This window comes from Alexandromys fortis, unplaced genomic scaffold, assembly GCF_014885135.2.
Source record: "Alexandromys fortis isolate MF-2015 unplaced genomic scaffold, M_Fortis_MF-2015_v1.1 scaffold_17, whole genome shotgun sequence".
Lineage (NCBI taxonomy): Eukaryota > Metazoa > Chordata > Mammalia > Rodentia > Cricetidae > Alexandromys > Alexandromys fortis.
In genome coordinates, this window is record NW_026067896.1 from 8,432,106 (window position 1) to 8,459,599 (window position 27,494).

A 27,494-nucleotide genomic window follows, 5' to 3' on the forward strand; every position below is an offset into this window, starting at 1 on the left:
TTGTTCAGTAGAAAAAGTATGTTGTTTGTGTATGTTTTGTGAATGCTACTAATCGTGCATATTAGCTTGCCTGGTTAGTGAAATTATTAAATATCTGATTCACATTCTACCATTCCCAGGACATCTAATGCACTGCTGCGCCTTAAGGAAGTGCTCACTAAATACATAGTGGTGGCGATTAATGGCAGTATTCCTTTTCTTTTCAGTTTATGGTCAAATGAGTCTTTTTGGCAATCATCCCCAGAGAACAACTATACTGTACCTCGCCCAGGAGCAAATGTGGTTATTCCTGAAGGTAAGCACACAAGTGTACATAAGTCACATGTTAGCCTTTAGGGAACATTAAGGCTGCCGTGGAGCAGGCGTGTTAATGGTTACATCTCTGTCTTCAAGCATCATATGCTGGGGAAGAGTAACTGGAAAGAGGTGTGTCAGGAGATGAAGCACAATCTTTTGGTTTTCTGTACATGATAACTTAGCTGGGTGTGGTACAGTTTCCTGCTTTCCCTGAGACTCCAAAGACCAACAAGGGAGTGTGTGGCTTAAGTTCAGGGGTTCAAAACCTAAGTTATACACAGCAACACTGTATTCTTCTTCTTCTTCTTCTTCTTCTTCTTCTTCTTCTTCTTCTTCTTCTTCTTCTTCCTCCTCCTCCTCCTCCTCCTCCTCCTCCTTCTCCTCCTTTTCCTCCTCCTGTTCATCCTCGTTCTTCTTCTTCTGAGAGGGTTTCTCTGTGTTGCTCTTGCTGGCCTCGAACTCACAGAGATCCGCCTGCCTCTGCCTCCTGAGTGCTGGGATTAAAAGCATGCGCCACCACTGCCCAGCCGCAGCCGTTTCAAAAACAAAAAAGTCACAAGGACAACAAAGCCACAATAGCATAATTTCTGTAAGATGCAGAAATCATTAAGTGAAAAGAAATCACGGACTTCAAAAACAAGATTCTGGAGTAAGCTGTCAGTGTTGTGTCGTGCGGTCCACGGGGTGGGTTGCATTGCATTTCCTATTGTTTCTTAGGATCATGGATTGTAGCTGACACAGATATACCCCCAATGGAAAAACTCATTATTTGGGGAGTTCTGGAAATAGAAGACAGATCTGAAGTGGGATCTGCAGCCCCTTCTTATAGAAGAGTTGTTTTGAACGCCACCTACATATCAGTGCAGGTAGGGGTGATGTCTCATCTTTTATATTTTTAATCTTATTCATTTCTGACACGAAAATTTAAGGATTTAGCATTCAGTGTGTAGATAAACACACACACATACAGAGAGAGAGAGAGAGAGAGAGAGAGAGAGAGAGAGGAGAGAGAACTGTTGTAGCACAGAAAATGCAAGTGTCACACACCTCCTAAGTCTTCTTTCTGCTCTCTTTTAAATCATGGTTTCATCTTCCTTCTTTTAAATCATGGTTTCATCTTCCTTACTGGGGTAATTATCAGCATACACTTGAGTGTGTGGTTGTCCCTTTTTCGTGCTACTTAAAATATTTGTATTGATATTATATAAAGCTTAACTATGAGTTCACACCAACGAACACCAAATCCTTAGGTGTTCTAAAGAGAAAGGATTTTGACTATTTTTTTTTTAAAGAAAACTTACAGTGCTTCTTAAAAATGAACGGGCATAGATGGGATTATGAAAACAAGAGTAATTAGTTTCACTGCTTCAGTGGCGTGGAATGGTCACCCAGTTCTTCTATAAACCTCAGGTGGTCTTGAGCGTGTAACAGCTTAATCAGCTTAATTGTCTTGTCACTCTGCTGCTATTTATGAGAAAAGAATCGCTAAACAAAAAAGCTATTAGGGATTTATTTTAAAGAGCATTTATTGCACAAATAAACTTTCCTGATGCTATCCAGATGCTAAACTAACAGTCCATGGGTAGAGATGTAAATACAGCTATAAATGTAGATAGTGGTTTGATACTATGTCTGTCCATTTGATACATAGTAATAGTAGGTTCACCCCTGAGGCCGGTGAGTGCCCCAAAATGGATTCTTGGCCAATTAACATGCTCCAGTAGATGGCTTTATACCCACGGGCAGCACAAATTGGTTTGGGTGGGTTATTTATGAAAATGGAAGAGAAAAAAAAAGACGTGAAGTTGGGAGTAGGAGGAAGGAGTGGAACTGGATGGACAGGAGTTAGAGGGAGGTGTGAGAGGTGAATAGGATCCAGACATCGAAAGAAATTCTCAAGGAATGTATAAAAATGTTATATTTAGCAGAATTTGTTAGCTTTTTATGAAAATATAAAGAACAGAAACGCCTTTTGATGCTTTACAGAGCATCAGATTTTGGGCAGATGTATGGAGTTGAGGAATTATGCTGCATGTGTCTTTACTTCACTGTTTATTAGTTTATTAAAATGTTAAATGGTGAATAAGTTGTCTGACCGCTTTCATTTCAGCATCAGTTTTCTCACTTGTGAAATAAAATAAAAATACAACCAATTCATGAGTTTAGTATGAAGGCTAAAGTTTATAATTAATATAGATGAAGTCTTACATTAGGTTCATTTGATGACAGCCATCACTAGCAATGCTGGCCCTTGTGGGTATAGCTTAGATGGAGCGTTAGGAGCATATTGTGTGTGTCTGTTCAAACATCACTAGCTTAGGTCTTGGGAGATCTTAGTTCTAGGTCTGACAGTAAATAGATACTGAATTTGACCATGGAAAAACATTTAGACTCTCTATCCTATGGCTAAAAAGGATAAAGTCACTTCCAACCACAAGACTGACCTAACAAAATGTCTCCATTTACAAGGGAAGCTTCTGGCTTCTTCTTTCTAATGGGTGCACTTTATTCCTGCTCATTTTTTTTTTAAAGTCCTAACCATTTTCTGCTTCGCTGCAGGGAGGGAGATTAATTGGTGGCTGGGAAGATAACCCTTTTAAAGGAGAATTGCAGATTGTTCTTCGAGGAAATCATTCTACCCCAGAATGGGCTTTTCCGGAAGGACCAAATCAAGGGGCAAAGGTCTTAGGTAAGGGTTGTCATATACTGAACGTCTCTTGTCTTTTTTTTCTTAGTCTCTTTCAAAATACACAGCCCTAAAGTACTCAGCTCATGATGGCGTGGCTTCACAATCTTTTACAGCCTTTCATTTATCCTAAACACACAAGGGCCAGAGATTTTAAGATATTAAATAGTGTCATATTACAGTTTGGTAACAGATGTAGATGTGTATACGTCAAATCAAAATTAGTTATTATAAGACTAAATTTAGCAAAGCTCTCTATATGCCTAGCATTTCTCTAGACTGGTGTCTTCATAATCTTTTTTTTTTGCTATGAAAGAACAATAATACTTTTCGTATTTTGTGGCTTCTCCCTTCCCTACCCATAATTCCATTTCAATATTCATAAACATTCTTTGGCTCAGTTGGCTCTGCTGTCAGCTCCCTACTCACAGCTGCACCGAGCTTAATTTCCCCAGGGCATCGGTGTATTGTGCACAGTCCTATTTAAATCTAGAAGGCAAAGGTCTTACAGGAGTAATTAACAGCTGCTTTCGTTAATACTATTGCATATTCATTTAGGAGACATGTAAGAATGCCACGACAACATTGAGGCAGGCGAGCACAGCCTTAAAGATATTTGTATGTCTATGTTTGTTTTTCAAAAATGACATCAACTAGCGCAAAATAATATCAAGAAAAAACTATTAAGCAATATGTCTTTTTAGCTCTCATCTGAAGGAAACTAGTATTAGGTAACAATTTTTTATCTTTTTTTGCACATATATTGTTTATAATTATTTATTGGGTTTTTCCTTTTGTTAAAACATGGTTAAAATTAACACCATCATGACACAGCTTTTTGTTTCTTTGATAACATTATGGATATATGGTTTAGATCAATTGGTGCCCACAGAGAAAACTCTCCCTTTTTTAGAATATTGTTTCCCACTGTTAAAACAATTGAAACATTTATAATAATTTATGTACATCTTCATTAATTCCATTTTTTATTATTCCAAAATAACGTTGTTGCAAGACTCTTAATTTGTTTCTTTTCACACCAGGTTTACTATAGTCTAACTGCCAATACTTTTTGCACAGCCAACCTCAATTCATTCCATTCATTCTCAAATGTTTAGTAGCTAGCTAAAAATACACCAGTGAATAATAGTCTCATTCTACACTAGCTCCCAACTCAGGCCTGTGCAATCGGTGGGAATGCTTCTCTCTTTCAGGGGTGTTTGGTGAGCTGGACCTGCATGGACTTCCACATTCGATATATAAAACTAAACTGTCAGAAACTGCAGAGGCAGGCTCCAGAATCTTATCTCTGGTAGACGCTGTGGATTGGCAGGTAGAGAACAAATCATAATGTCAAGCGTTCATCAAACCATATCAGGAGCATCACGTGTACATTAGTTGTAAAACAAAAATATGTAAGCTGTTGGATATAAATATTTGTAACTAATAATTTCTTGAAGGAGAGACAGTAGAACTATTTAAATATATTTTACTGTTATCTCTGTTACCTTATCCTTTGTCATTTTTGATGTTATACTTCAGCATTTGAAAAGCAAACAAACTTCGAAGCACAATGAAATTCAAGTGATAGCTATAGCAAACGAGAGAATAGTAGAATGCTAATAGAAACGTCATACTTTAGACTTGGTTACATTTTATTTATTCATGGAGCATATAGTTTTGTATAGGGTGATTGAGGGGGAAGGACATGCCACACGTGTGTTTGTGGGCATGGGGTAGTATTATACTCTAGAATTCTTAATATCAACAAAGCACATTTATTGTTAGAGATCTAGATGTATACTTAATTTTTGCTGGTAATACCCTGATTGCTAATAAGACATAAATTTATAATTACTTATGATTGTTCCTAAGAAACATAAACCTACTTTTAAAATTGCTCTTGCATTTGGCACTTGAATTTTTCTAAGGAGGGAGAAGATATTGTGATAACTACCACAAGTTATGATTTACATCAGACAGAGACTAGAAGGATTGCTAAAATCCTGCATGGGCACAAAATTCTCGTCCTCAATGACAGCCTTTCCTACACTCACCTTGGTAAGTGGCGACTCTTTAATCGAGGGGCTATGCAATTAAAATGTCTGGAAATGTCCATATTTTAGCTATGTACCCTTTAATGATAATTCTTTGAACTTTACAAATATTTTGCAAGCATAGTTGGCTTGGGTGCCAGTGGAGTCTACTGTTCATGTCTAGGCTTCCAAAACCCTTTGCTATATATAGTGTATTTTTTTGTTCATTCATTTACTCATTCAGCAAATATCCAACAAAGACCTATTATATAATATTCTATGGAGTAAAACTCTGTCCTTTTCTAAGTGTCCAAGAAATTCTTAATATACCATGGAACTGTAAAAGTTTTTTTTTTATTCCATGACAGTTAAGAGTACTGGCTAATCTTCCAGAAGTATGGGATTTGATTCCCAGCACCTACATGGTGGCTTATAGCCATCTATAACTCCAGTTCCAGGAGATCCAGCTCCCTCTTCTGGCCCTTGAGTGCACAGAGATACGCAAATGATGCTCAAACACACATATAGACAAAACACCCATACATATAAAATAAATAAAAACAAAAAGATGTAAATTGTGCTTGATATACTTCTAACAGAATTCTGGTTCATATGCTATATACATATAAAAGTAGAACAATACCATGACTAGGATCTGAGAAAAAACAGTATCAGTTCTACTCAGGGTCCAGGGAAACATTTTTTACGTAACACAGTTTCCTCATTGACTAAAATTAAAGCAAGTATTTTAAATAGCATTGCAATAATATTATCATGTGCAACTTTATATAATTGCAAACCACCTCCAAAGATTTTTGAAAGGAACTCTTATTTAAAATAATCCTAAGCACTGTATACATTTCAATTATTTTTCATTAGTGTGTATTCATTGCTTGTGGTACTGTGTTATATAAGAACGTTTTCATACAAGTATAGAATGTACTTTGAGTCTATTCTTCCTAGACTATCTTACTTTTCTTACTGTTTATAATTATTATAAACAATTATTATGGAACAAGCCTAGGTGTTCATCAACAGAAAAATGGATAAAGAAAGTATAGTGTATATAGATAGTAAACTTTCCAAGCATAAAGAACAAAGTTACATTGTTTTCAGGAGTGTCAATGCAAGTGGAAACAGAAATATTAAGTAAAATAAGTCAGTCTCAGAAAAACCAGTGCTGGATTTCTTCTCATATATGTACTTCATAGATTAAACAAAGGTATAAAACTGTCTAGAGAAACAAAAGGAAAGAAGAGGAAAGCAATAGCTTTAATTCCTAATTTTAATAATTTTATTACATAAACAGATGCTATGTCTTAGATGCATTAGTATATAAATAAAATAGTATCTTAATTAAGCCTACCATTTATCTCCATTTAAACAGTGTATCAATGTATACATTTATGCCGACACTTGGCATGTCAAAAAGTTGCTTATCTTAGGAATTATAAAGAAACAAATAATTAAAAATTTCTTAGCATTGACAGTGGCCCACCTTTCTGATTGCAGCAGAGAGACAGCAGATCCCTGGAACTGGGCAGAGTTACACATTAGCAGCTGATGTGGGGATACTGAGTAGGAACATCAAAATAGTAGGTGAAGATTACCCAGTTTGGTCCAGGGAGTCTTTCGGTGCACGGGTCCTGGTTGGCTCATTCACTGGAAACATGATGACATTTAAAGGTTGGTAAATTTTCTGTCTTTTTTTTTGTGAAATATATAACATAGTTTCTTGTGTGTATAATTCTCAGTTCTTCACAGGAACACACAGAAAAATAAAGCTTCAAGAGTGATTATGCGTTCTGTGTTCCTCTCTGAGTAAATTTCATAACATTATTAGTTATTTATTTCATCTTCTTAGACAGTAAAAGTTATCAAACTAGGAAAGGATAAAGTGATAACTAGGCTGGCCTCTAAGCCAAACAGAAATCATTTCATAACTTCTCTTGCCTTTACTTTAAGGAAACCTTCAAATACACCGAACACAGAGAAACACAATGTAGTAAATTCTACTGTCACTGTCACCTCTAGTGATCATCATCTACCAATTTCAGCCAATCCTGTTTTATCTGGTAGTATTTATCTTTGTCACTCCCTCCCCATTTGAAATCCAGAAAACTTTTTTTGATAAGTTTTATTAAACCCCACGGCCTGGAAGTAGAGTTCCTGCAGCAAATGCAGGGAAAATCCTATACCATTGGTGAGAGTGGGGTGTTGAAGTCTCCCTTTATTAAACTGTGGGGTTTCTTGTGTGATTTAGGCTTTAGTAACATTTCTATTACAAATGTGGGTACCCTTGTATTTGAGGCATAGAAGTTAAGAATTGAGACTTCATCTTGATGGATTTTTCCTGTGATGAATATGAAATGTCCATCTCTTTTGAGTAATTTTAGTGTAAAGTCTATTTTTGATAGACATTAGAATAGCTATGCTAGCTTGCTTCTTAGGTCTGTTTGATTGGAAAATCTTTTCCAACCCTTTACTCTGAGGTAATGTCAGTCTCTGATGTTGTGGTGTGTTCCTTGTATGAATTCTTTTTCACATACATTTTGTTAGTCTGTGTCTTTTTAATGGTTAAGTGAGTGCATTTATATTAAGAGATATTAATGACCATTAATTATTAATTTCTATTATTCACAACATCAAGAGGGGGAATCCCATATCAGTTGGGGGTCACCACAGCATGAGGAACAGTGTTTAAAGGATGCAGCATTAGGAAGGTTGAGAATCACTGAGTCTACTTCACTATGATTCTTTGTTGTGTTGGTATTTCAATGCCCTACCATTTACCGTAGTAACCTTTCCTTTTTAATGACTAAATCCTTTACAAAAGAGCTAATAATTTTAAGTCTTCATTTTCCAATATAGCAAACACTTATTGCAGGTTTTTTTTTTTCTGGAATTAAGAACCAGTCATTTCTGTAGCTAGCCCTGGTTATATAACCTTGGTGACACAGGAACCCAGTGCATCCAGTTGGCTTCAGCGACTTCCTGAAGCTTCAGAACTTGGCCTAAAGTAATCTCCTGTAGATTGTTACCACTGTTTTTACTGGTCTGCAATATCATCTTTTGTCACCTCAGTGGTACTATGACAAACTGGCCAGCAGGTGATTGCCAATACCCTTTCTGAAAGAGCCTCTGAAATAGAAATCTCTAAATAAAATCTCTTTATAACTGCAAGATTGAAACATCAAGTATATAGTGCTTCCATACTTTATGTGTGCTTTCTTAGCAAGGAAATATTACCATCAAGTAGAAGAAAACTGGTCCTTTAGATACGATTATAAATAAATAACACATAACAAATAAATAATCTCAGCTATTGCAATGATTTGTGACATTCCAAAAGATCATCATGTAATTTAGATACATGTTAAATCTATATAATTAAAATTTTCTGATTTTGCAGGGAAAGAGGGTAAAATTCAAAGACAAAAACAATGGGGAAAGATCGAGAATGTTTCATTTGAATCAAAGAAAAATAAGGTTTCCATGAAAAATTTGAGTCGTTTTATACAGCTTTTCAGTGTTTTCTTATTTTATTCATCCTTAGGAAATTTTCTTTTCATCTTATACTCCCACAGGAAATGCAAGAATAAGTAATGTGGAATTCTATCACAGTGGCCAGGAAGGCTTCAGGGATAGCACAGACCCAAGATACGCCGTGACATTCCTTAACTTGGGACAGGTTTGTGTTTTGATTTTTGTATATGTTCAAAATAAAATTTCTTTTTTTATACAAAAATCTTGTTGTACTAACCTTCAAATAAAACATACCTCACAGCTAGATTAATATAGTCACTTAAGCAAGCACTTGTCCTGACCCAGCCAAAGTCTCTGTATCTTTTCACCCTTTCACTATAAATTGCTTACTTCTGTACTTACTACAAAAATTGAAAAATCTATGACAGTTAAAAGTAAAAGAATCTTTAGCTTTAGCGCCTCTTTCTCAACTAATATATCCTTTACCTGCAGTGTTTAATCTAGAAGAGGTTTGTGGTAAGTTTTTATATATGTTCAAAATAAAATATGCACATTTTGAAATTTATTTGACTAAATAGTTGTCTTCAGATAGATAAATGTATTTCTAATATTCCAGAAGTTCTTTGACCATATTGCCCATGATCATTTATAGACATAGTAACATTTGTTTCAATCATTTCCTGTATAGTTAAGGTCAAAGGTCATAGGAAAACTAATAAAATTGAACGGCGTGATGTTGTAGCACACGCGCAAAGCTCGGAGGATAGCTTCGGGGGTTGGTTCTTTGCTTCCACCGCGTAGGTCCCGGGATTGAACTCAGTTTGTCGGCTCAGTGGAAAGTACTTTTGTCCACTGTGCCAGATCATAGGGCCAGCTTAGTTTTCACTGGCAAAGAATAACTTTCTGTTAAATGAAGTGAGTACTGTTTAGGTTTCTCAGCAGACGAACAGATTTAAGTATCTATGTCCCCAGTGAAAGGGGAGAAGAATTATCCTAAGACTGGAGAGTTAAGGGAGATGAAAAAGAGTGTTTCTTAAAGGAAATAAAACGAATGCTTCTAGGCTTAACATTGAAACCTCTTGAGCCTGTGATATGGCTCATCAGGTATAAGTGCTTTCTACTGAGCTGACAACCTGAGTTCAATCCCCGAACCTGTATAGTGGAAGGAGGGAACCCACTTCCAAAGCTGTCCTCTGACTTCAAGCATGTGCTACAACACACATACACACATACACACACACACACAGAGAGAGAGAGAGAGAGAGAGAGAGAGAGAGAGAGAGAGAGAGAGAGAGAGAATAACGAAATAAAGAAATACAGACATGTTTTTATATTTGAAACTGACCTATTCACTGACTTATTCCTATCAACATCTGGATTATGATTCTTGCTTGGAGTGTTACTATTGAATTTGTTAAAATCACTACTAGCAGTTTAATTGTTCTGTAAAACAATTTTTATCCCATTGGCATTTTGAAGGTAATAATAGAAATCTGGACACACTGTAAAAGCCCTTGAGAAGATTATAATCTCTATTTAAGGTGACCATATGGTTTCTACTTCATTTAATCATAAGTTCATGACATGGAAAATCTTCCATGATTAAAAGACTACAAGGAAATCATCTCTTTTAAGAAAGAGCGTGCGTATGTAATCAAGGCTTGTTTGTTAAAAAGTCACCTAATTAAAGTTTTTCTTTAAATTTTTATTATAAAAATGTTCACGCCTTCCAACTGTCCCCAAGACTGAAGACCAGGGACTGTCTTACGTGCGAGGCTGTGCATTTCACCACGGCTTCTCCCCAGCAATCGGTGTGTTAGGGACGGACGGACTGGACATAGATGACAACATCATCCACTTCACAGTAGGAGAAGGTAATAGAATATCATTTTGGTCACATACTGCACCCTTCGGAGGCAAACTTCCTGTAAACACTATAGCTAGGCTGTCCCGTTCATCTTCCTGTGAGGGTGGAAATGGTCCGTCTGTGCTGTCCCATCAGGCAGTCACTAAGCCGCATGTGGTAAATGAGCCTCTGAACTGTGGCTCGTACAACTGGAGAGATGAACTTGTGTTTTGATTTTACTTAGTTATAGTTCATTTGCATCCAAATTGCCACCAGCAGCTATGACTGTACTATCAAATAGTAGAGACCTCAACCTAAAGTGAGTTATCCAATCACTTATCTTTTCAGTTACTATGGGTTAGGCTGGAAAGATGCCTCAGTAGTTAAAGACATTTGTTGCTCTTGCAGAGAACCCAGGCTGGATTCCTATTACCACCAAGGTGGTTCACAACCACCCATAACTCCAGATCTAGGAGATTTATACCCTCTTCTGACTTGTGCAGGCACCAGGAATATATGCGGATCATATCCATACATACATGCAAAAAACCTTTTATAAACATAAAAGGACTACAATTTAATTGCTATGACTCTATGTTACATTTTAAATGTGTGTATCGTTATTCTGTGTGTGTCTGAAGTGGACAGGAAAGGGGCATTCATGCCATGGCATGAACGTGCAGGTAAGAGGACATGAGGAGTCTGCTTACTGTTTCCCTTAGTATAGGCTCCTGGGATGGGACCTGTGTAGCCAGGCTTTGAGACAAACGTGTTTACTCACTGAGCCACTGAGCCTACCGAATTACTATGACTTTTAGGATACCCCTCGCATATCAATCATAAAGATTATTCATGGGTAAGGTTATTTTATTTAAAAAATAATGCACAATATGAGTATGTTTCTTTCATTTTTATCATATGAAGTACACTGCAAACTTATTTAATGTACAAAAAGTTATGCATGTATTTAATAAAATATGAGGTAAACTAATTTAGCATTCATCTAGAGCAGGGGTTCTCAACCTTCCTAATGCCGGGATCCTTACAGTTCTCCATGCTGTGGTGACTCCCAATGATGAATTTATTTCGTTGTTCCTACATAGCTGTAATTTTGCTATTGTTGTGAATTTTAATGTAAATATATGACATGTGACCCCTATAAAAGACCCCTTTCTAAGTCTCACCCTAGAAAGAAAGAAAAGAAATTGCAGAAACAATTAAAAAACATTCCACTTAGTATCTATTACAAAATTGCTATCTTTTTAAAACACAGGTATAAGAATATGGGGAGATGCCAACAGAGTTCGTGGAAATTTGGTTACCCTTTCAGTTTGGCCAGGAACCTACCAGAACAGAAAAGACTTGAGTTCAACTCTTTGGCATGCAGCCATCGAGGTAGGGAGAACACCTTTATAATTATGAATGGTTGTAACATAAACATCAATTCTGTGAAAGTTGTATCTTTCAAAATTGAATAGGATTTCTTCCTTAGGTATGGATGATATATTAAAGTAAATTGGTTGAAGAAGTAAACGAGCTTTCTTAAAAATTATTTTTTTCTTTGAGAATTTCGTGGATGTCTATAACTCATTTTTATCATCCCCGCCCTCATTCCCACCTCCCGCTTTTATGAGAATTCTCTCTACACAACCTTCTCCCAACTTCATGTCCTCTTCCTGTATTTTTATAGCCCACTAAGTCTTTCTCTATGCACATGGGTGTGAGGCAGTCTGCTGGAGCATTGGCAACCTGCTAGGGACAACAGTCTCAAAAAACTGACCTTCCTGCTCTAGCCATCATAAATTAGCAATAGCTCCGCAGCTGGGGTGGAGCCGCATAAGCCCTTCTCTTCTCCATTATGGGACACTGACTAGCCTGATCTTGTGCAGATTTTGTGGGTTCATGGACGGAGTGGCCCTGCATGTCCACAAGACACTATTTTACAGCAATCCTTGGCTTTTACAGCCTTTCTAGCTCTCCTTACATCATGTTCTCTGAGTCTTAGGGACATTGTGATGTGATGTAGACGTTCAGTTGGAGGCTGTATGAACTTTGAAAAGTATGTTGCAAATTCTGATGGCTATTGAGTTTGTTGATGATGGTGTGTGTGTATGTGTTTAGGTTTTCCTACCAATGTTTGTTAGTTTAAACAATTATCTTTCTTCTCCAACATTATTCATTATTTTTATGTTCTGTTATGGGGCCTCTCTGCTACTATTAGACTGGGCATCTTGTATACATTGTAAATGCAAGATTGTTTATATTTATTAAAGATTACACATTTTATCCTTATTTCCCATGAAGTTCTTTGCAAATACTGCAGTATATTTTAGCTATGGAGTCAGACTTCAAATGGGAAATGGAAATTATAAAAAGATTTAGACAAAAGTCAAATACCTCTTTAGTTTACTGACTATTGTATAGTAAGGGAAATTAATTTTAAAATCGTTGTTTTTAGAAAATGGGATAAGGATTAAGTTTTGTTGTTGTCTTCCTACTAAGTTCCTTAAGGAAAAACCCAAAAACTGAACACAAAATACATGTGTGTGGTAAAAAAAATATTCTCCTTTTCATCTGTTTATTGTTAAAGGGCAATCAAACATCAATTCCAAATCTGTAAGATTATCTATAGGATTTTTAAAAAGTTATGACAGTCTAAAACATAATTGTTTAATGTGCTTCAAACGGTGAAAGAGTTTTTGCTTTTGTCTGTGTTTATTACTGCTTTGTTGATATTTCTATAGTCCACACCTTCATTTTCCTTGACTTTGACTCGGCTCATAGAGTGAAACTGTAGATTAGTTACTATTACTTGAACTAAACAGGTCTATGATGGGAGCAGATGTTGCTAAACTAATCAACATTTCCACGGAATTTTATACTCCATTGTACTGTCCTCAGATATCTTTCTTTTAATGGACCGGTTAAATTGACAACAAATTATAACAAAAAAATCTTCTGATAATTTTGGACTTTGGCCCGAAGCTTGTAAAACTCTCACCGCATCTATGACTAAAATAAGAAGCAACCTCTGTGGGGTACCTTTCTAGTGAAGAACTTAGGAGCCCAGCGAACTAGCATATAAAGCACAGACTACAGCCTCCAGCACCATGAAAGGAAAAACATAATATGATTTCATTTGTACTAATATTTGAATGGGATGAGTTATGATAATTAAAGCACAACACTGAACAAGGGTTTTTCCACACATGTTTTCAATACATTCCTTGCACAATGGTGTACTAGATTAACCCTACGCATTTCATCTGTGGCCATGCCAGGTAAACAGAGGGACCAATACCGTCTTGCAGAACAACGTGGTTGCTGGATTTGGAAGAGCAGGATACCGCATTGATGGTGAACCGTGCTCAAGTGAGTCCTTTAACATGGCATTGCTAAAACCCATGAAAAACTTGTCCGAATCATGAAAATGAGTGTTTTTATCATTTTGACGTCTGGCATCTCCTCCTTTTAAAGACTCAAACAAGGTACACAGTTTCAAAAACATCCGGTCTAACAGATGGATCCACCTGTTGCGTATGTTTGTGTGACACTGAGGATTGATGCCGGGTCTTGTGAATCCTGGGCAAGAACTCTATCCCACAACACCTGGATCCACTTTAAAGGAAAACCTTTTCTTTCTGTTGTTATCATCCCCAAGTTCCAATGGCCATATCAGTTCTTGACTCAGTGGGTGTTAGAAGAATGATGATCTTGTTCCACTGCCACTTTATCCAATTCAGCATTTCCAAGCATACAGATGCATGCCCCTGGGGATGTGACTGTTTCCCTCCTGACCTGGAAGAATGAGTGCCAATAACACGTAATAAAAGCTGTGGCTAGGAAATTTGAGAGAGAGAGAGAGAGAGAGAGAGAGAGAGAGAGAGAGAGAGAGAGAGAAGAGCGGAGATAAATTTGACACATGCAAGTCATTGTGTTTCAAGTTAATACTTGTTTTCATCTAAACCTCATGCTTTTTCAAATAAAACCTATGCTTGATTTAAATGGATGCTGTAATTAGCGGAGCTAATAATGTAAGTGGCTATAAATTTGCCAGTGACTCCACAATTATTCAGAGTAATAAAAGGCAAATTAGATAAAGATAATGCCAAGCCAAAAAAATGAGAGCAAACCCATTAAAATATCATCACATTAAAACTTATATTGAGAAAAATACATACATATATATATGTGTATATATAATATTATCTTTAACCAATAGTGATTAAACTTACAAAACATTCCTTGTAACATTAAGTTTCTGGCTCTCTATTTTTTTTAAGGTCAGGCTAATCCCATGGAAAACTGGTTTGACAATGAAGCCCACGGGGGTTTGTACGGCATCTACATGAACGAGGATGGACTTCCTGGATGTTCTCTTATACAAGGATTTACCGTTTGGTCATGCTGGGATTATGGAATTTATTTTCAGGTGAATATGACTGAGACGGTGATGGCTCATTTTCTGTTATGCTCACTCTTAGCACTGTCTAACTACAGCTTGTATTACAGACCACAGAGAGCGTGCACATCTATAATGTGACTCTGGTGAACAACGGGATGGCCGTTTTCCCCATGATCTACATGCCCCCATCGGTGTCTCACAAAATTTCTAGTAAAACAGTAAAAATTAAGGTAAGGAGAAAGGATGATAGTGAAGAAAGTAAAATTATTGAAAGTTGAATGAGAATAATGTCCCGAGTGTCTCTCTGATTAGCTCGTGGTTTTGAGATTACAAAGACCTTTTCCTGACCACTCTGCCTTCTCCGCTCACCTCTTCTTATCTGCATAATCTGTGACAGTCACTGCAATTTCATCCTCTCCCGCAAGATGTTTTCTCAAACCGCAGAGATGCTAATGGCATGACCTCCGCTTTGTATTTCCCCTATTTCTGCAAACGTCCTTATTCCTATCATCATAGAAACAGAACATTTCATTTACTATAATTATTTGCATGCATAATATATAATCATGCTTATAAATATTTGCTTGAGAGCAAGCATAATTACTTGCTTTCACTGGAGTCTCATTCCTGTTGCCATCATCAGTCTCAACTTCTGTTCCCTGAGATCTTTGTTTAATGAGCGCTTTACTTCTGACATTTTTAGCTTGTGTTTGGTCGCCATACAGTTCAGTATGATTATGTGCCCTTTTAGGAAAAGTGAGTATTAATGCTGTCATTTGACTGTTTTGGTAGAACTCATTAATTGTTGGAAGAAGCCCTGAATTTAACTGCTCCGATGTCCTCAGTAACGACAATCCTGATGTGGAACTCACCTCTGCACATCGAAGTTCTAGACCTCCATCAGGTAGAAATTCGGGATCTTCCTCTTGGGTACCATGCATATGTGAATGCAGTTGCTGTTAACCTGTTTCTCTTTGCTAAAAGGTGGGAGAAGTGGAATTTGTTGGCCGACATTTGCTTCAGCTCATAACATGGCACCTCGGAAGCCCCACGCCGGGATCATGAGTTACAATGCAATCAGTGGCCTTCTGGATGTCTCAGGCAAGTTAAATATAGTCTCTCACAAATCTGCTCAATTTCTATAGGAATATGTAAAGCACCTCTTAATTAAAAAAGCTTCATTATCAGGAGAATGTATTTAAGTTGATTTCTATAGTGATATGTTGAATATGTTCTAATAATTTGCTTTTGCTTTATGTGCATTAGTGTTTTGCCTACATGTATGTCTGTGTGAAGGTGTCAGATCTCCTGGAACTAGAGGTACAGACAGTTGTGAGATGCCATGTGGATGCTGGGAATTAAACCCAGGTAGTCTGGAAAAGCAATGAGTGCTTATAACCTCTGGCCATCTCTCCAGCCCCTGCTGACTATATTTTAGCACGACAATTAAAGAAATCAGATTTCAAAACCATTTCAAGCGTGGTTCTCTAGTGAAATTTAGACATGTGTTGTATGTGTGTAAGACGAATACGAATTAGTATGTGGGTATGAGTGAGGGCACATGTGAGGGCTAGCGGAGGACGTTTCTCATCTTCTATCATTTAGTCTTATTGCCCTGAGATATGAAAGCTCACAGTTTTGGCCGAGCTGGTTAGCCAGGAGTCTCACAAGACCTGATTGTCTCTGACCCCTCAGGACATGCACAGCCATGCTTGGCCTATTCCATGGTTCATAGTTTACAAACTGAGGTATTCATACTTGCAGACCAACCACTCTGACACCCTGAGCCATCTCCCTAGACTCCTAATGTTTACATATTGAAGAATGACATTTAACATTTCTTCAAGAACAACAGAAAAATGCTGGCATAGTGATTTAATATTAATTTGCCTACTTTTCAGTAGGGCTTTTGGGTGGCTTCTAGCCAAGCAGTTAAGACACTTAGTGCTACCCAAGAGTCTGTGTACGTGTCCTCCTATCCCGGTTCACTGTGATAACACAGTTGAAACAAGCGAAACTACACCAACCACAGGAGGCATTGAAATTCATTATTTTATCACATTATAACTTAGGGCCGCTTCACCAGTCAACTGTTTAGATCAGACTCCCTAGAGGTAAACTATGAAGTGGAATATTTTGCAAAGTGATCTATTCAAGGTATGTTTTTAGGAGAGAAAGCATAAAGGAAAAGGGATAGCAGGAGTAGATAGCAGGGTATGTGGATTCCCTGAGGTCGTTTTCACCTCGTCATTCAGACAGCTGTGACGGCCAAATTTCACCCCATATTTTTTTCCTGGCAGTCTTTCTTAATTCCTTTTGGTCAGGGCTGGCTATGCCTATATCAGCAGTGGTGAGGAGTGTCTATGTCTTAGGGCAAAGGAGACTATAAAAGGTCAAGAGAAATTCTATGGGAATGAAACAGCTGTTGCTGCTCTGTGGGCAACCCCTGAAGGAAGAGCTAGAGTTGAGCTCGCTGGCCTAGTGAAGCTCCAGACAAGGTACAAACAGCATCTACCCCTACATCTGATTTCTACATATCTATGTTATCATTCAACTATTCATACACAGATTTCTTAAGATAAAATATATTTAATAAAGGTAGTAGAGAAACTTATTTAAAAGTTCTGGAAATAACCTTTGAGTTATTGCATTGTAAGTATGATTTTTTTAAAAAACTAAGTCTTTTATTTAATCCAACTTGGAGTACATAAAATATAAAAAGAGGCCTAAATAAAAACAACAGATCAATTAGTTCTGCCGCATAATAAATCACCCTGAAAACTTGAAAAGTTTTCAACAGCTAACCCACAATCAGTGGATTTGCAATGTGGACTTTGTTCAGCCACGTAATTCTTTAGCTATTGTCCCTTAGGCATTTTCATTGAGTGTCCCCTAGTTTGTAGAATGAGTTTTGACTGGCTAGTTCATTAGAAATACCCTACTTCTTTCTATAAAACTTGATGTCTGGTGACTATCGCTGGCCCCTAGCCTTGGTGATGGGAATGATTGAGCCACATATTCCTAGGCTTTCTTATGCATTGGAAGTCATAGAATTTCAAGAAGCATCGAGACAATTACCCTTACCATGAAAGCGTCATCCAGATGTCTTCTTATGCCATAATTAACACTGTCCCGTGATTTAAACAAAGTGTCAGTGTCAAACTGAGATAAAATGTGGGAGAGAATTACCGGGGTCATGCAGATGTTAAGTTGCAGTCATCTACTATAAATAAAGGGAGGTGCCTTTGTCATACCAGCCCAGAACTCCAGGTCCAAGGCAGCAAGGAAGAGTATATTGGTTGAAATAATTCTGGTCTCACATTGTTCTCCAGGGAAGGGTTATCATTTTTATATTACTTTTGTCTTAGGTTCAACATTTGTTGGCTTTAAGGATGTTTGTTCAGGAGAAACTAATGTGGTATTCATTACTAACCCTTTAAACGAGGATTTACAGCACCCAATCCATGTGAAGAACGTACAGCTGGTTGACACTGCCGAGCCATCCAAAGTATTCATACACAGACCTGACATAAGGTATTGTTATGAAAACATGTTCTTTATTAACTTCCTGTCCTCCATCCCCTGTTAAACATCTGAAAAGGTTACTATATTAAAATAACTGTTACTATCGAGAAACAGGTAGTTTTCACAGATATTCAGGCTTTGATAATGCAAATATAAGCGTTCTCAGGTGTTTTTAACAAACAAGCTTTACTGTATCTATCCTTACCCTGTTTCCCATGCACCATTAGTAGCATCGTCATAAATGCAAAGTACGGGGATGCAGGCTTCATCTGCTTTCCACGTTGATGTTTTTCCATCAGTCATCATTAGGGGATAGGAGATATCTCTGTATCATTTCCTTTTTTTTTTTAAATCAAGATCTCAAAGTCTTTTGGCTTTTAAGAAAACTTGCAGCAACAAACATGCCTTCTTATTTCAAAAGGGAAGGATCAAGGAACAGTTACAATTAAATCAAACCTAAAATCCATCACTATTAATCAATTCCTGAGCTCAATGAGAAGCACCTTGGGTTCACTCGTTGTATTCTCACTCTGAAGGCGTGAACTCTCACATTTCCTCAGGTCTGCCCTCCGCAGCCCATACAGCTTGTCCTGCAGGCTCAGGCTGGCTTCATGCCTCTCCTTCTACCGTTCTTGGTGAACATCATGTGGTCCGGGAATCTTGAGATCGCCACTGTAGCTCAGGTTGTTCCTTCACCAAAGGCTTTCCATCAAGTACTCTGACTCTGCCAAGTTGGGCCTCACTTCTTTTTATTATGTTTTATTACCTGTGGTTTTCCAAATGGCCCATCACAGGCACTCCAAAAATGGGCTCAGGTACTGCACATCAGTTATTCTATTCACAGAAATTATAGAAGCTTAGAACTAAGACCTTTTCTGATCAGTTAATGTCAAGATATTTCCAAAAAGAATGATTCTACAGATTTGAGGTCATAGAATATTCTAGTCAACTCATGATAAAACAGGAATTTAGTTGTAAGACTATATTAGAGAAAAGAAGTTTTCTGTCAGAAGTATTTGAACAGCTTGCAGAGACTCAGAGGGACAAAGCTCTGTAACTGAATGGATGTCTCCCACAGAGAAACACAAGTAGTACTTTATCATTTGTAGAGACAAGAATGGTGAGAAAATTAGCAGAGACTACCAGGCCAACACAGAGATTTCCATCGTGTCACAACAAAATATTGACATCCACCTGAGGCATAGATAAATGTTAGTGTATTATGAACAACACACAACAATCAAACCTATAATTATACAAAATATGGGATACCAACATGGAGTCCTAAGTATATCTCCCACCTGTATAACTTGTCATTTTGAAAGGCTAATAAATCCAGCAGAATGGACTAAATAAACACCATGAAAAAAAAATCACTCTTCTTTGCAATGCTAATTGCACAGGCTAGTTTGTCCCGCTAGAATTTTTCTGAAAAAAAGAATCAATCATCACTGACCTCACTTGTTTGTTTTGCCTTTTCTCCCCAGTAAAGTGAACCCATCTGATTGTGTGGACATGGTTTGTGATGCCAAAAGAAAGTCATTCCTTAGAGACATGGATGGTTCCTTCCTGGGGAACTCGGGGTCAGTGATCCCTCAGGCGGAATATGAATGGGAAGGTAACAGCCGACTGGGGATTGGAGACTATCGAATTCCTAAGGCAATGCTCACCTTTCTGAACGGAAGTAGAATTCCTGTCATGGAGAAAGCGCCTCATAAAGGTTTGTCGTTCTAGTAATAGAATCATAAGTCTATGATTAAACTTGAAGTTTATGGAATGAAGTTCCTTTTTTTAAAAAAAATTGGATGACGAACCAATAACCCGTTGCTTCTGTTTATTGATCCTATAAATAAGATAAGGACAATAGAAAGACATTTTGCAGAGACCTACCATTTCTAAAACATTAATACTCATGTTTCTAGGGATTATTAGAGACACGACCTGTAAATACATCCCAGCATGGCAGAGCTATCAGTGTTCTGGAATGGAGTATGCAATGATGGTTATAGAAAGCCTGGATTCGGACACAGAAACACGAAGACTTTCCCCAGTGGCTATCATGAGCAATGGCTATGTTGATCTCATTAATGGTAAGTATTCTGTGTAAGTGGACTTGAATTAGTCAAAGCACTTATTTAATGCAGAGAGCTACGTGAAAAATTATTTGCATATAAAACCAACAAATACAAAGACTTCTTGGCCTTCCATATTTAAGAAATAACTGTGTGCAAGAGTGAGATTTGACTCGGTGGTTTACCAAATAGAAGATCCAGGACATTTATTTCCTATTGAGTATTTGATGGAATGCTGTAAGAAAGGCCGCTTGTTGGATCTCGGCTGTTCAATCCCCCACAGCTACGAATCAAATGTGTTGTGGAATTTATGGGCTGGCTAATCAACAAATGAGCAAGTGGCCAAAAATCATTAATGCATCTTGTTTGGGAATACAAATGTTCATTCTTTGCTGGCAGGTTCTGTCTTAATGAAACAGCTATGCTAAATACATTTCCTAGAAAAAGACCCCAGAGAGCTAAGTCTTGACCATAGTGTTCTCTATGGTCATACAGTTCTCTAACACAAATCCTAGCTAACACATTGTCATCTTTTTAATCCCAATCAGTATGAAAGGAAGGATAATAGGAGCAAGTTGCTTCTCTGCCTTCCGTTTTAAGCCAAAGTTTGAGAACCAGCTGGGTAGACAGAGGATAAATAATAGGTTTAACTGCTGAGCTTGCATCTGAACCAAACCCTTGCAATTTATTTTAAATATAAAGATTCTTCGTATTTTGTGAGAAATAAACAAGCTTTCAAGAAATAGGAACATGGGGGGCTGGAGAGATGGCTCAGTGGTTAAGAGCATTGCCTGCTCTTCCAGAGGTCCTGAGTTCAATTCCCGGCAACCACATGGTGGCTCACAACCATCTGTAATGAGGTCTGGTGCCCTCTTCTGGCCTGCAGGCATATATGCAGACAGAATATTGTATACATAAAAAGTTAAATAAATATTTTAAAAAAAAAAAGAAATAGGAACATGGACGTTGATTTTGCACGAATTTAGGCCCACAGGACCATGGTTGGTGTGCTGGGTATACATGCCAAAGAAGACTCTCCCTGTTCCATGGCATAGTGGCCCTGAACAAAATGTATGAGGTTTACTTCACTGGGACCAGTCCTCAGAATCTTCGGCTGATGTTGCTTAATGTTGAACATAATAAGGTGAGCCTAGATAGAAATACTGCCTTACCAGTTGTCAGAGTTCCAAACTGCTGGCAATTAAGTCTCACTCCAGCCTTCTCTAATTTTGCCATCCTTGTAGCTCATTTAAAAAGATCCATTAGTGTAGATTGAAAATGCCATTAATCTGGACAGGGGTTTCCTTTCTTGGAAGAATACATATGTACCAACATATAAATGTTTTCTTTTAACAGGCAGTTCTAGTAGGAATTTTCTTTTCTACACTTCAGCGTTTGGATGTCTATGTGAACAATTCACTAGTCTGTCCCAAAAATACAGCATGGAATGCCCAAAAGAAATTCTGTGAACTTGACAGACATCTGAACACAGGTATTTCCTTAGGACATTACACTTGTGTGTATGCGTGTGCATGTGTGCATGTGTGTGTGAATATATATATTTTGTTCCTTGTAAACATTTTTTGAAACATTTTAATCTTCTACCACTTCCATAACCATTGGTGAATAAAGAAGGAAGTACATTCTTTAGTCCCATTCAACAAAAAACTAAGATGTTATCATTCATAAAGTGTTTTGAATGATCCCTGCTGGCAACTCTTTCCCTGTAGGTGGATTAAGACAAGCGTTTTTTGTAATAGACATACTTGTTACTTCCTGACTAAGTTTTTCTTCGATGTGTGTGGTTTAACTGCTCTTGTGTTTTAAAGAGATTTCTCTCCGAATTATCTGCTTGTCCTCTGCTTTATTTCTGTTCTATGGAGGTCAATTCCTGAATTAATTCTAGTTATCAGATGTATTGTCAAGAAAGCTATCATAATACCAACATTATTAATTAAATACTACAAAATACACATGATTTGAATGTAATACACCAAAAGGGCTACATTTATCTATATAGTGATATTTATAAACCAAGAATTATCCCTGTTCATTTAGGGCTTTTTATTAAATAGAATTCTAATGTTGCTGATAGCAAACATGTTTCATGAGTGGACTTAGATTACTTACCTTCTGGCTCCATGATCTTGGCCCACTATTACAGAATTGTAAACAACAAACTATAAGCTAGACCTGGAAGTCTGAATGAGTTGTCAATAGTCTTTGTCATTCGTAAAACAAGTCTTGTTTTTGATATTAATAAAAGAGCTAAAATTTCCAGAGACATTCTTACATGCCAGACACTCGGCCCTAAGTGCTTTATATGTAAATTCTTACTATGTACCATTATACCTTAGATCAGTGGTTCTCAACCTTCCTAACGCTGTCACCTTTTAATGCGGTTCCTCATGTTGTGGTGACCCCCAGCCATAAAATTATTTTCATTACTACTTCATAACTGTAACTTTGATATTGTTTTGAATCGTAATATAAATACCCTGTGTTTTCTGATGCTCTTGGGTGACCCCAGTAAAAGGACTGTTCGCTACACGGGATGGCAACCCTTAGGTTGTGGCTCACAGCCTTAGAGAATAAGAAACATCTGAATAAAATGAGGCAAAGGGCTGGAAATCAAACCACAAGTGCCTTTTAATAGATTAACAAGACTGTGTTTGTATGTTATCAGTTTGTTTTTTCTTAGTATTGCTGGGGTTTTTCTTGTTTATGCTTTTTTTTCTTTTTCAGTGCTGATGCTCAAACATGCAATTGCTTCTCTGGCCAAAAATTAATGTAGAAAAAAATTGCATTGTTTTTGCAGGATTTCTTCAAAGCTTTAGCACAATGAATGCAGAATGCCTTTGTACCACAAACCTCTCTATTTTTTAAAGTTACCTGAAATGCTCTATTGTCTCGATCTCTATGTCCTTCATGACTGCAGTGACAAAAAAAAGTCAGCTAAGACGGATGGCACAGGCGTGTTAACCAGAGTATGAACTCTTACCTACTCTGTAGTGCGAGGCACATTCTTTAGATTCGCACATTGAAGTACAGCCAGACGCCACATGCTCTATTCTACCAATGGAATACAGTTCAGCCTTTGGGGCTTACATGGTGAAGATCTCCTGGTTCTTAATTGTGTTGACACCCTCTCTCTCTCTCTCTCTCTCTCTCTCTCTCTCTCTCTCTCTCTCTCTCACACACACACACACACACACACACACACTGTAAATGTATAATTTCACTTCATAAAATCCAATTCCCTAGTAGAATTTGTTTTGATTAATCGTAGTTTTTACAAGCTAGCACATCTTCCCATTTGCACGGCATGAGAGTCCTCTGAGATGTTTTAATAGATCCTTCATTTTATCACATACCTTCTGTCCTCAGTAGAACAAGAAATATTAACATGTATGTGCTGAATGAATTAGAAGGCCATTTTAAATTTACACTTTTAAATCACCAAATTCCTTCACCTGTGGCTTTAAAATTCAGAATATGTAAGTCGTCTTCTATAACTTCAGAATAAAATTCTGGGTGCATAGTTTTTTAGTTTCTCGTTTTTATTGTGACAATAGATAATTCTTTTAGAAATCAATTTTGTATACAATGACTATTAACAGTATTATTTAATGGATTATCATGTTGCAAGTTAGTTTCATAGGCATTTGGATTTTAATATGTACGCTTTGTTATGAAAATAATATCATTGAACTTTTGGGAGTTCAAACAAATATTAAATACTGCATTTGGCCATTATGCTAATAGAAATATATTCTGATATTTTGCTGTCTTGACCTTTTTTCTTCCTAGAGCAATTCCTTCCAACCCTGGGTTCTGCTGGCCCTGGCGAGAACTACTTTGACAGAGTCTACCAGATGCTGTACCTTGTGGTTAAAGGAACCACACCCGTGGAAGTCCACACTGCTGCGGTCATCTTTGTTTCTTTCCAACTGCCTGCCATGACAGAAGACAATTTTTTTAGCTCTCACAATCTGGTTAGAAACCTTGCCTTGTTCCTAAAAATACCGAGTGACAAAATCCGTGTCAGCAGAATAATGGGAGGGAGTCTGCGGAGGAGGAGATCCGTGGGACGTGCAGTGGAATTAGAGATCGGAGCCGCTCCTGCTTGGTTCTTAAGCAACTCTACTGCAGGTATGGGTAGCGGCCTTTGAGATAAAGGAATGTCATTGTCAAGTGTAATGTCATAAATAAGTCTACCAAGGCCTAGTCAACCAGGCCCTAGGGAGCCCTGTTTTCTCTTTGTCTTGAACCCTAAAGACCTACAAACCCTTTTACTTCTCTATTTCTATAATAATAACAACTTTGGAACTATGAAGAGGTTGCACATGAATAAATTAAACAAAAGGATCTGACTTAATAGGAAGTAACTTAATCTGAGTGCTAAAGGGTAAGAATAGGTTAAGATAGTCAGTAAGAAGAGGAAGCTGCCAGTGGAACTCTGCTGCTTAGAAGAACATAGGTTGTAGTGATATTTCCTTCATATTTCAATAACTAAAGCTTGCCTCGGGATCTGGAAAGTAAAACAACCACAATGGCATACGCCTTTAATCATAGTAGCCACACTACTTGCCATAAAAACCAGGCAGTGCATGACTTAAATCCCAGTGGTGCACATCTCGAATCCCAGCACTAGAGAGGTTTATAAATCAGGAGGAGACAGCTCACAGACACAGTCTCATTCTGAGATTCCTGGAGACAGGACCACCATTTCGGACTGAGGTCGAGGTAAGAGCCAGTAGCGGACTGTTTTGCTCTTTGGATCTTCAGGTTGAACTCCAGTTTCTCTCTCTGAGTTTTTATTGATCTTGCTTCACTAGGCTTATGTTGTAGCAATGGTTTCTCTGATGTTATCTGCCTCGAGTCATAGCTGACTTCCCTTCTTCAGCTCTGTTCTTCCTTGGATTATATGGCTAGAGTTCTGGTTTCAGTGTGACTAAACCTGTAGATTTAATCTAGGAGTTGCAGGGGCCCAGGGTACAAAGGCAGATTATTCATCCCTTTGTAGCAATGCCAGATAGACCTCGATAAATATAAGATAGAGGTCTGAGAACAAGGAGCATAGGAACGGGAATGTAAAGAAAAGCAAGCCAATGGTGTGTTTACAAAGTAGAGTTTAGTGTAGGGTTGCACATCTCAAGAAAAGTTCTAGAACTTGGCCTGGGGTGGATGAATCATGAAAAAACATAGAAAAGTAAAAAGATAGATGTGGACATAGTCATCCAGCTGATCCATAACATCAGGGTATCCAGCATGTAAGCATCACACAATATGGCATTTGCATAGTGTCAGGCAGCCCAGAAAGAGGTAGCACAGGTGCTGAGGAGATGTCTGGGTGGGTGGAGTCCTCAGGACAGAGGTTTCCATGTCAAGGTCTTCAGTATTGAGATGGCAATCGAGAGAACTGGAAGAACAGTGCAGCAAAGGTTGCGTCTCTCACTGTGCTGAGAGCCAGTGACCATAAAGTAGCAGTGGCCATGGGATGATGCACCTGGGTACATCTCCCCTAGACCACAGAAACATTCACACTTCAGAGAGCTTAGAGAAGACATCTGGAAGGAGTCAAGGGAGAGGGAGAAACCTGAAAGCCTGTTTCTGAGACTCTGGGTTGTGCAAGGAAGACCTTTCGAAGTGAACTGAAAATTCCCTGAGTGTGGGTTCCAGTGTGTTGTGTTAGGCAACACTGCTCAGCACACCAAGCTTTCTAGTCTATCCTTAATGGAAGAAATTCAGGGGTTTGAGTCATGAAGGCATGACTTAGAATGTGGAAGACGGCGGATCTTTTAAGCCACAGGATCTTAATAATGTCTTGGTTACAGCAGTTTTCCAAGAATCACTCTGGCTACAGTGTGTGGAATAAAGTAGAATTTAACAATTCTCATTTTGACAGTAAGGACAAAGGAAGTTGAAAATTAGTGTATGGTTAAATATGAATTGGTAGGTAGGTGGAGAAGAAATCAAGAATAAGTATCAGACTCTCTCAAAAGGAGTGCGAAGGTGTGGTTAATAAAGTGGGAGTCCTTGTGGAGGTGATTGGTTTAAGAGGAAACCCCAGGTCCCCTGAAAGGAAGAGAGAAAGGGAAGAATGTACTGTCAGAAAAGCAACCTTCAAAACTGCCAGAAGTCCAAAAAAGGGAATGGGTGGTTAGGAAGCTGATAACTTCAGCAGGTTATTAATGCACACACTAATAATGGGTAGAGCCTTATTCTACTTCAGTTCTAAAAATACTCTGTTCTGGAAAAGTAATGTGTGCTGACAGGAAAGGCTGAAAATCCTTCACTGCTGACAAAGAATGACAGGAAAGTTTAAACCATGAGACACACTCTCTCGTTGTGCTTTCAGGTGTGTCTGTGTGTGTGCGCGCGCACACACACACACGTGCATTCTTTGTTACCTTTTTTTCTTTCTTAAGTTGTATTTTCTAACATTCTCTTGATCTCTTCATTTCCCCCGATTTATTAATATGACTGTCATATTGTTTTCAGGTACCGAAGTCTTAGTCGTCTATAATGTGATGAGGAATGCAAACAAAATGAAAGCCAAAAACTTTCACATCCTCACACATGTCTATATTCTTGTGATCCAAATAAATGCCCTAATGGATTTCCCCCCACAGGTCAGATGCACTTGTCCGAGCTCCAGGACATTTCTAGCTCTCTTGGCCAAGCTGTCATCTTAGGGAAAATTAGCACTGTCCTTGGATTCAATATTTCTTCCATGTCTATTACCAGTCCTATTCCCCAACCATCCGATTCTGGCTGGATTAAGGTAAGAACACACAACTAGAGTAAAATGTAATTTATCTTTTAAAAAACGGTGCTGCTTTTTTTTTTTTTTAAAAAAAGAAACTCACCAAGGCCAGCTGGCCTGGGTCTGAAAAAGCCTGGGTCAAAACTGGTCTCGCTGAACATAGCGGACAAGGAGGACTACTGAGACCTCAAGAACAATGGCAACGGGTTTTTGATTCTACTGGACCTAGTGGTTTTGTGGGAGCCTAGGCAGTTTCGTGGATGCTCACCTTACTAGACCTGGATGGAGGTGGGTGGTCCTTGGACTTCCCACAGGGCAGAGAACCCTGATTGCTTTTTGGGCTGACGAGGGAGGGGGGCTTGGTTGGGGGAG

The 27,494-nt window shown here is 38.0% G+C and overlaps 1 protein-coding gene across 4 annotated transcripts in view; it reads left to right on the plus strand.

The window, feature by feature from the left end:
* LOC126513391 (fibrocystin-L) overlaps positions 1-27,494 on the plus strand; it is an 87,756-nt gene that overhangs the window by 54,347 nt on the left and 5,915 nt on the right. For 3 of the 4 annotated variants that reach the window (XM_050161750.1, XM_050161757.1, XM_050161761.1), the window contains 21 exons: positions 207-295; positions 1,015-1,163; positions 2,857-2,986; positions 4,198-4,316; positions 4,915-5,044; positions 6,532-6,705; positions 8,607-8,710; positions 10,250-10,379; positions 11,625-11,746; positions 13,633-13,723; positions 14,635-14,783; positions 14,864-14,986; positions 15,549-15,660; positions 15,741-15,857; positions 18,125-18,290; positions 19,769-20,001; positions 20,204-20,371; positions 21,340-21,497; positions 21,710-21,845; positions 24,164-24,505; positions 26,989-27,140. In XM_050161750.1, the coding sequence (XP_050017707.1) occupies positions 207-295; positions 1,015-1,163; positions 2,857-2,986; positions 4,198-4,316; positions 4,915-5,044; positions 6,532-6,705; positions 8,607-8,710; positions 10,250-10,379; positions 11,625-11,746; positions 13,633-13,723; positions 14,635-14,783; positions 14,864-14,986; positions 15,549-15,660; positions 15,741-15,857; positions 18,125-18,290; positions 19,769-20,001; positions 20,204-20,371; positions 21,340-21,497; positions 21,710-21,845; positions 24,164-24,505; positions 26,989-27,140 (3,094 nt within the window). Of the gene's footprint in view, positions 1-206; positions 296-1,014; positions 1,164-2,856; positions 2,987-4,197; positions 4,317-4,914; positions 5,045-6,531; positions 6,706-8,606; positions 8,711-10,249; positions 10,380-11,624; positions 11,747-13,632; positions 13,724-14,634; positions 14,784-14,863; positions 14,987-15,548; positions 15,661-15,740; positions 15,858-18,124; positions 18,291-19,768; positions 20,002-20,203; positions 20,372-21,339; positions 21,498-21,709; positions 21,846-24,163; positions 24,506-26,988; positions 27,141-27,494 lie in introns of those variants that run through there. The other variant, XM_050161767.1, reaches the window with a different exon arrangement.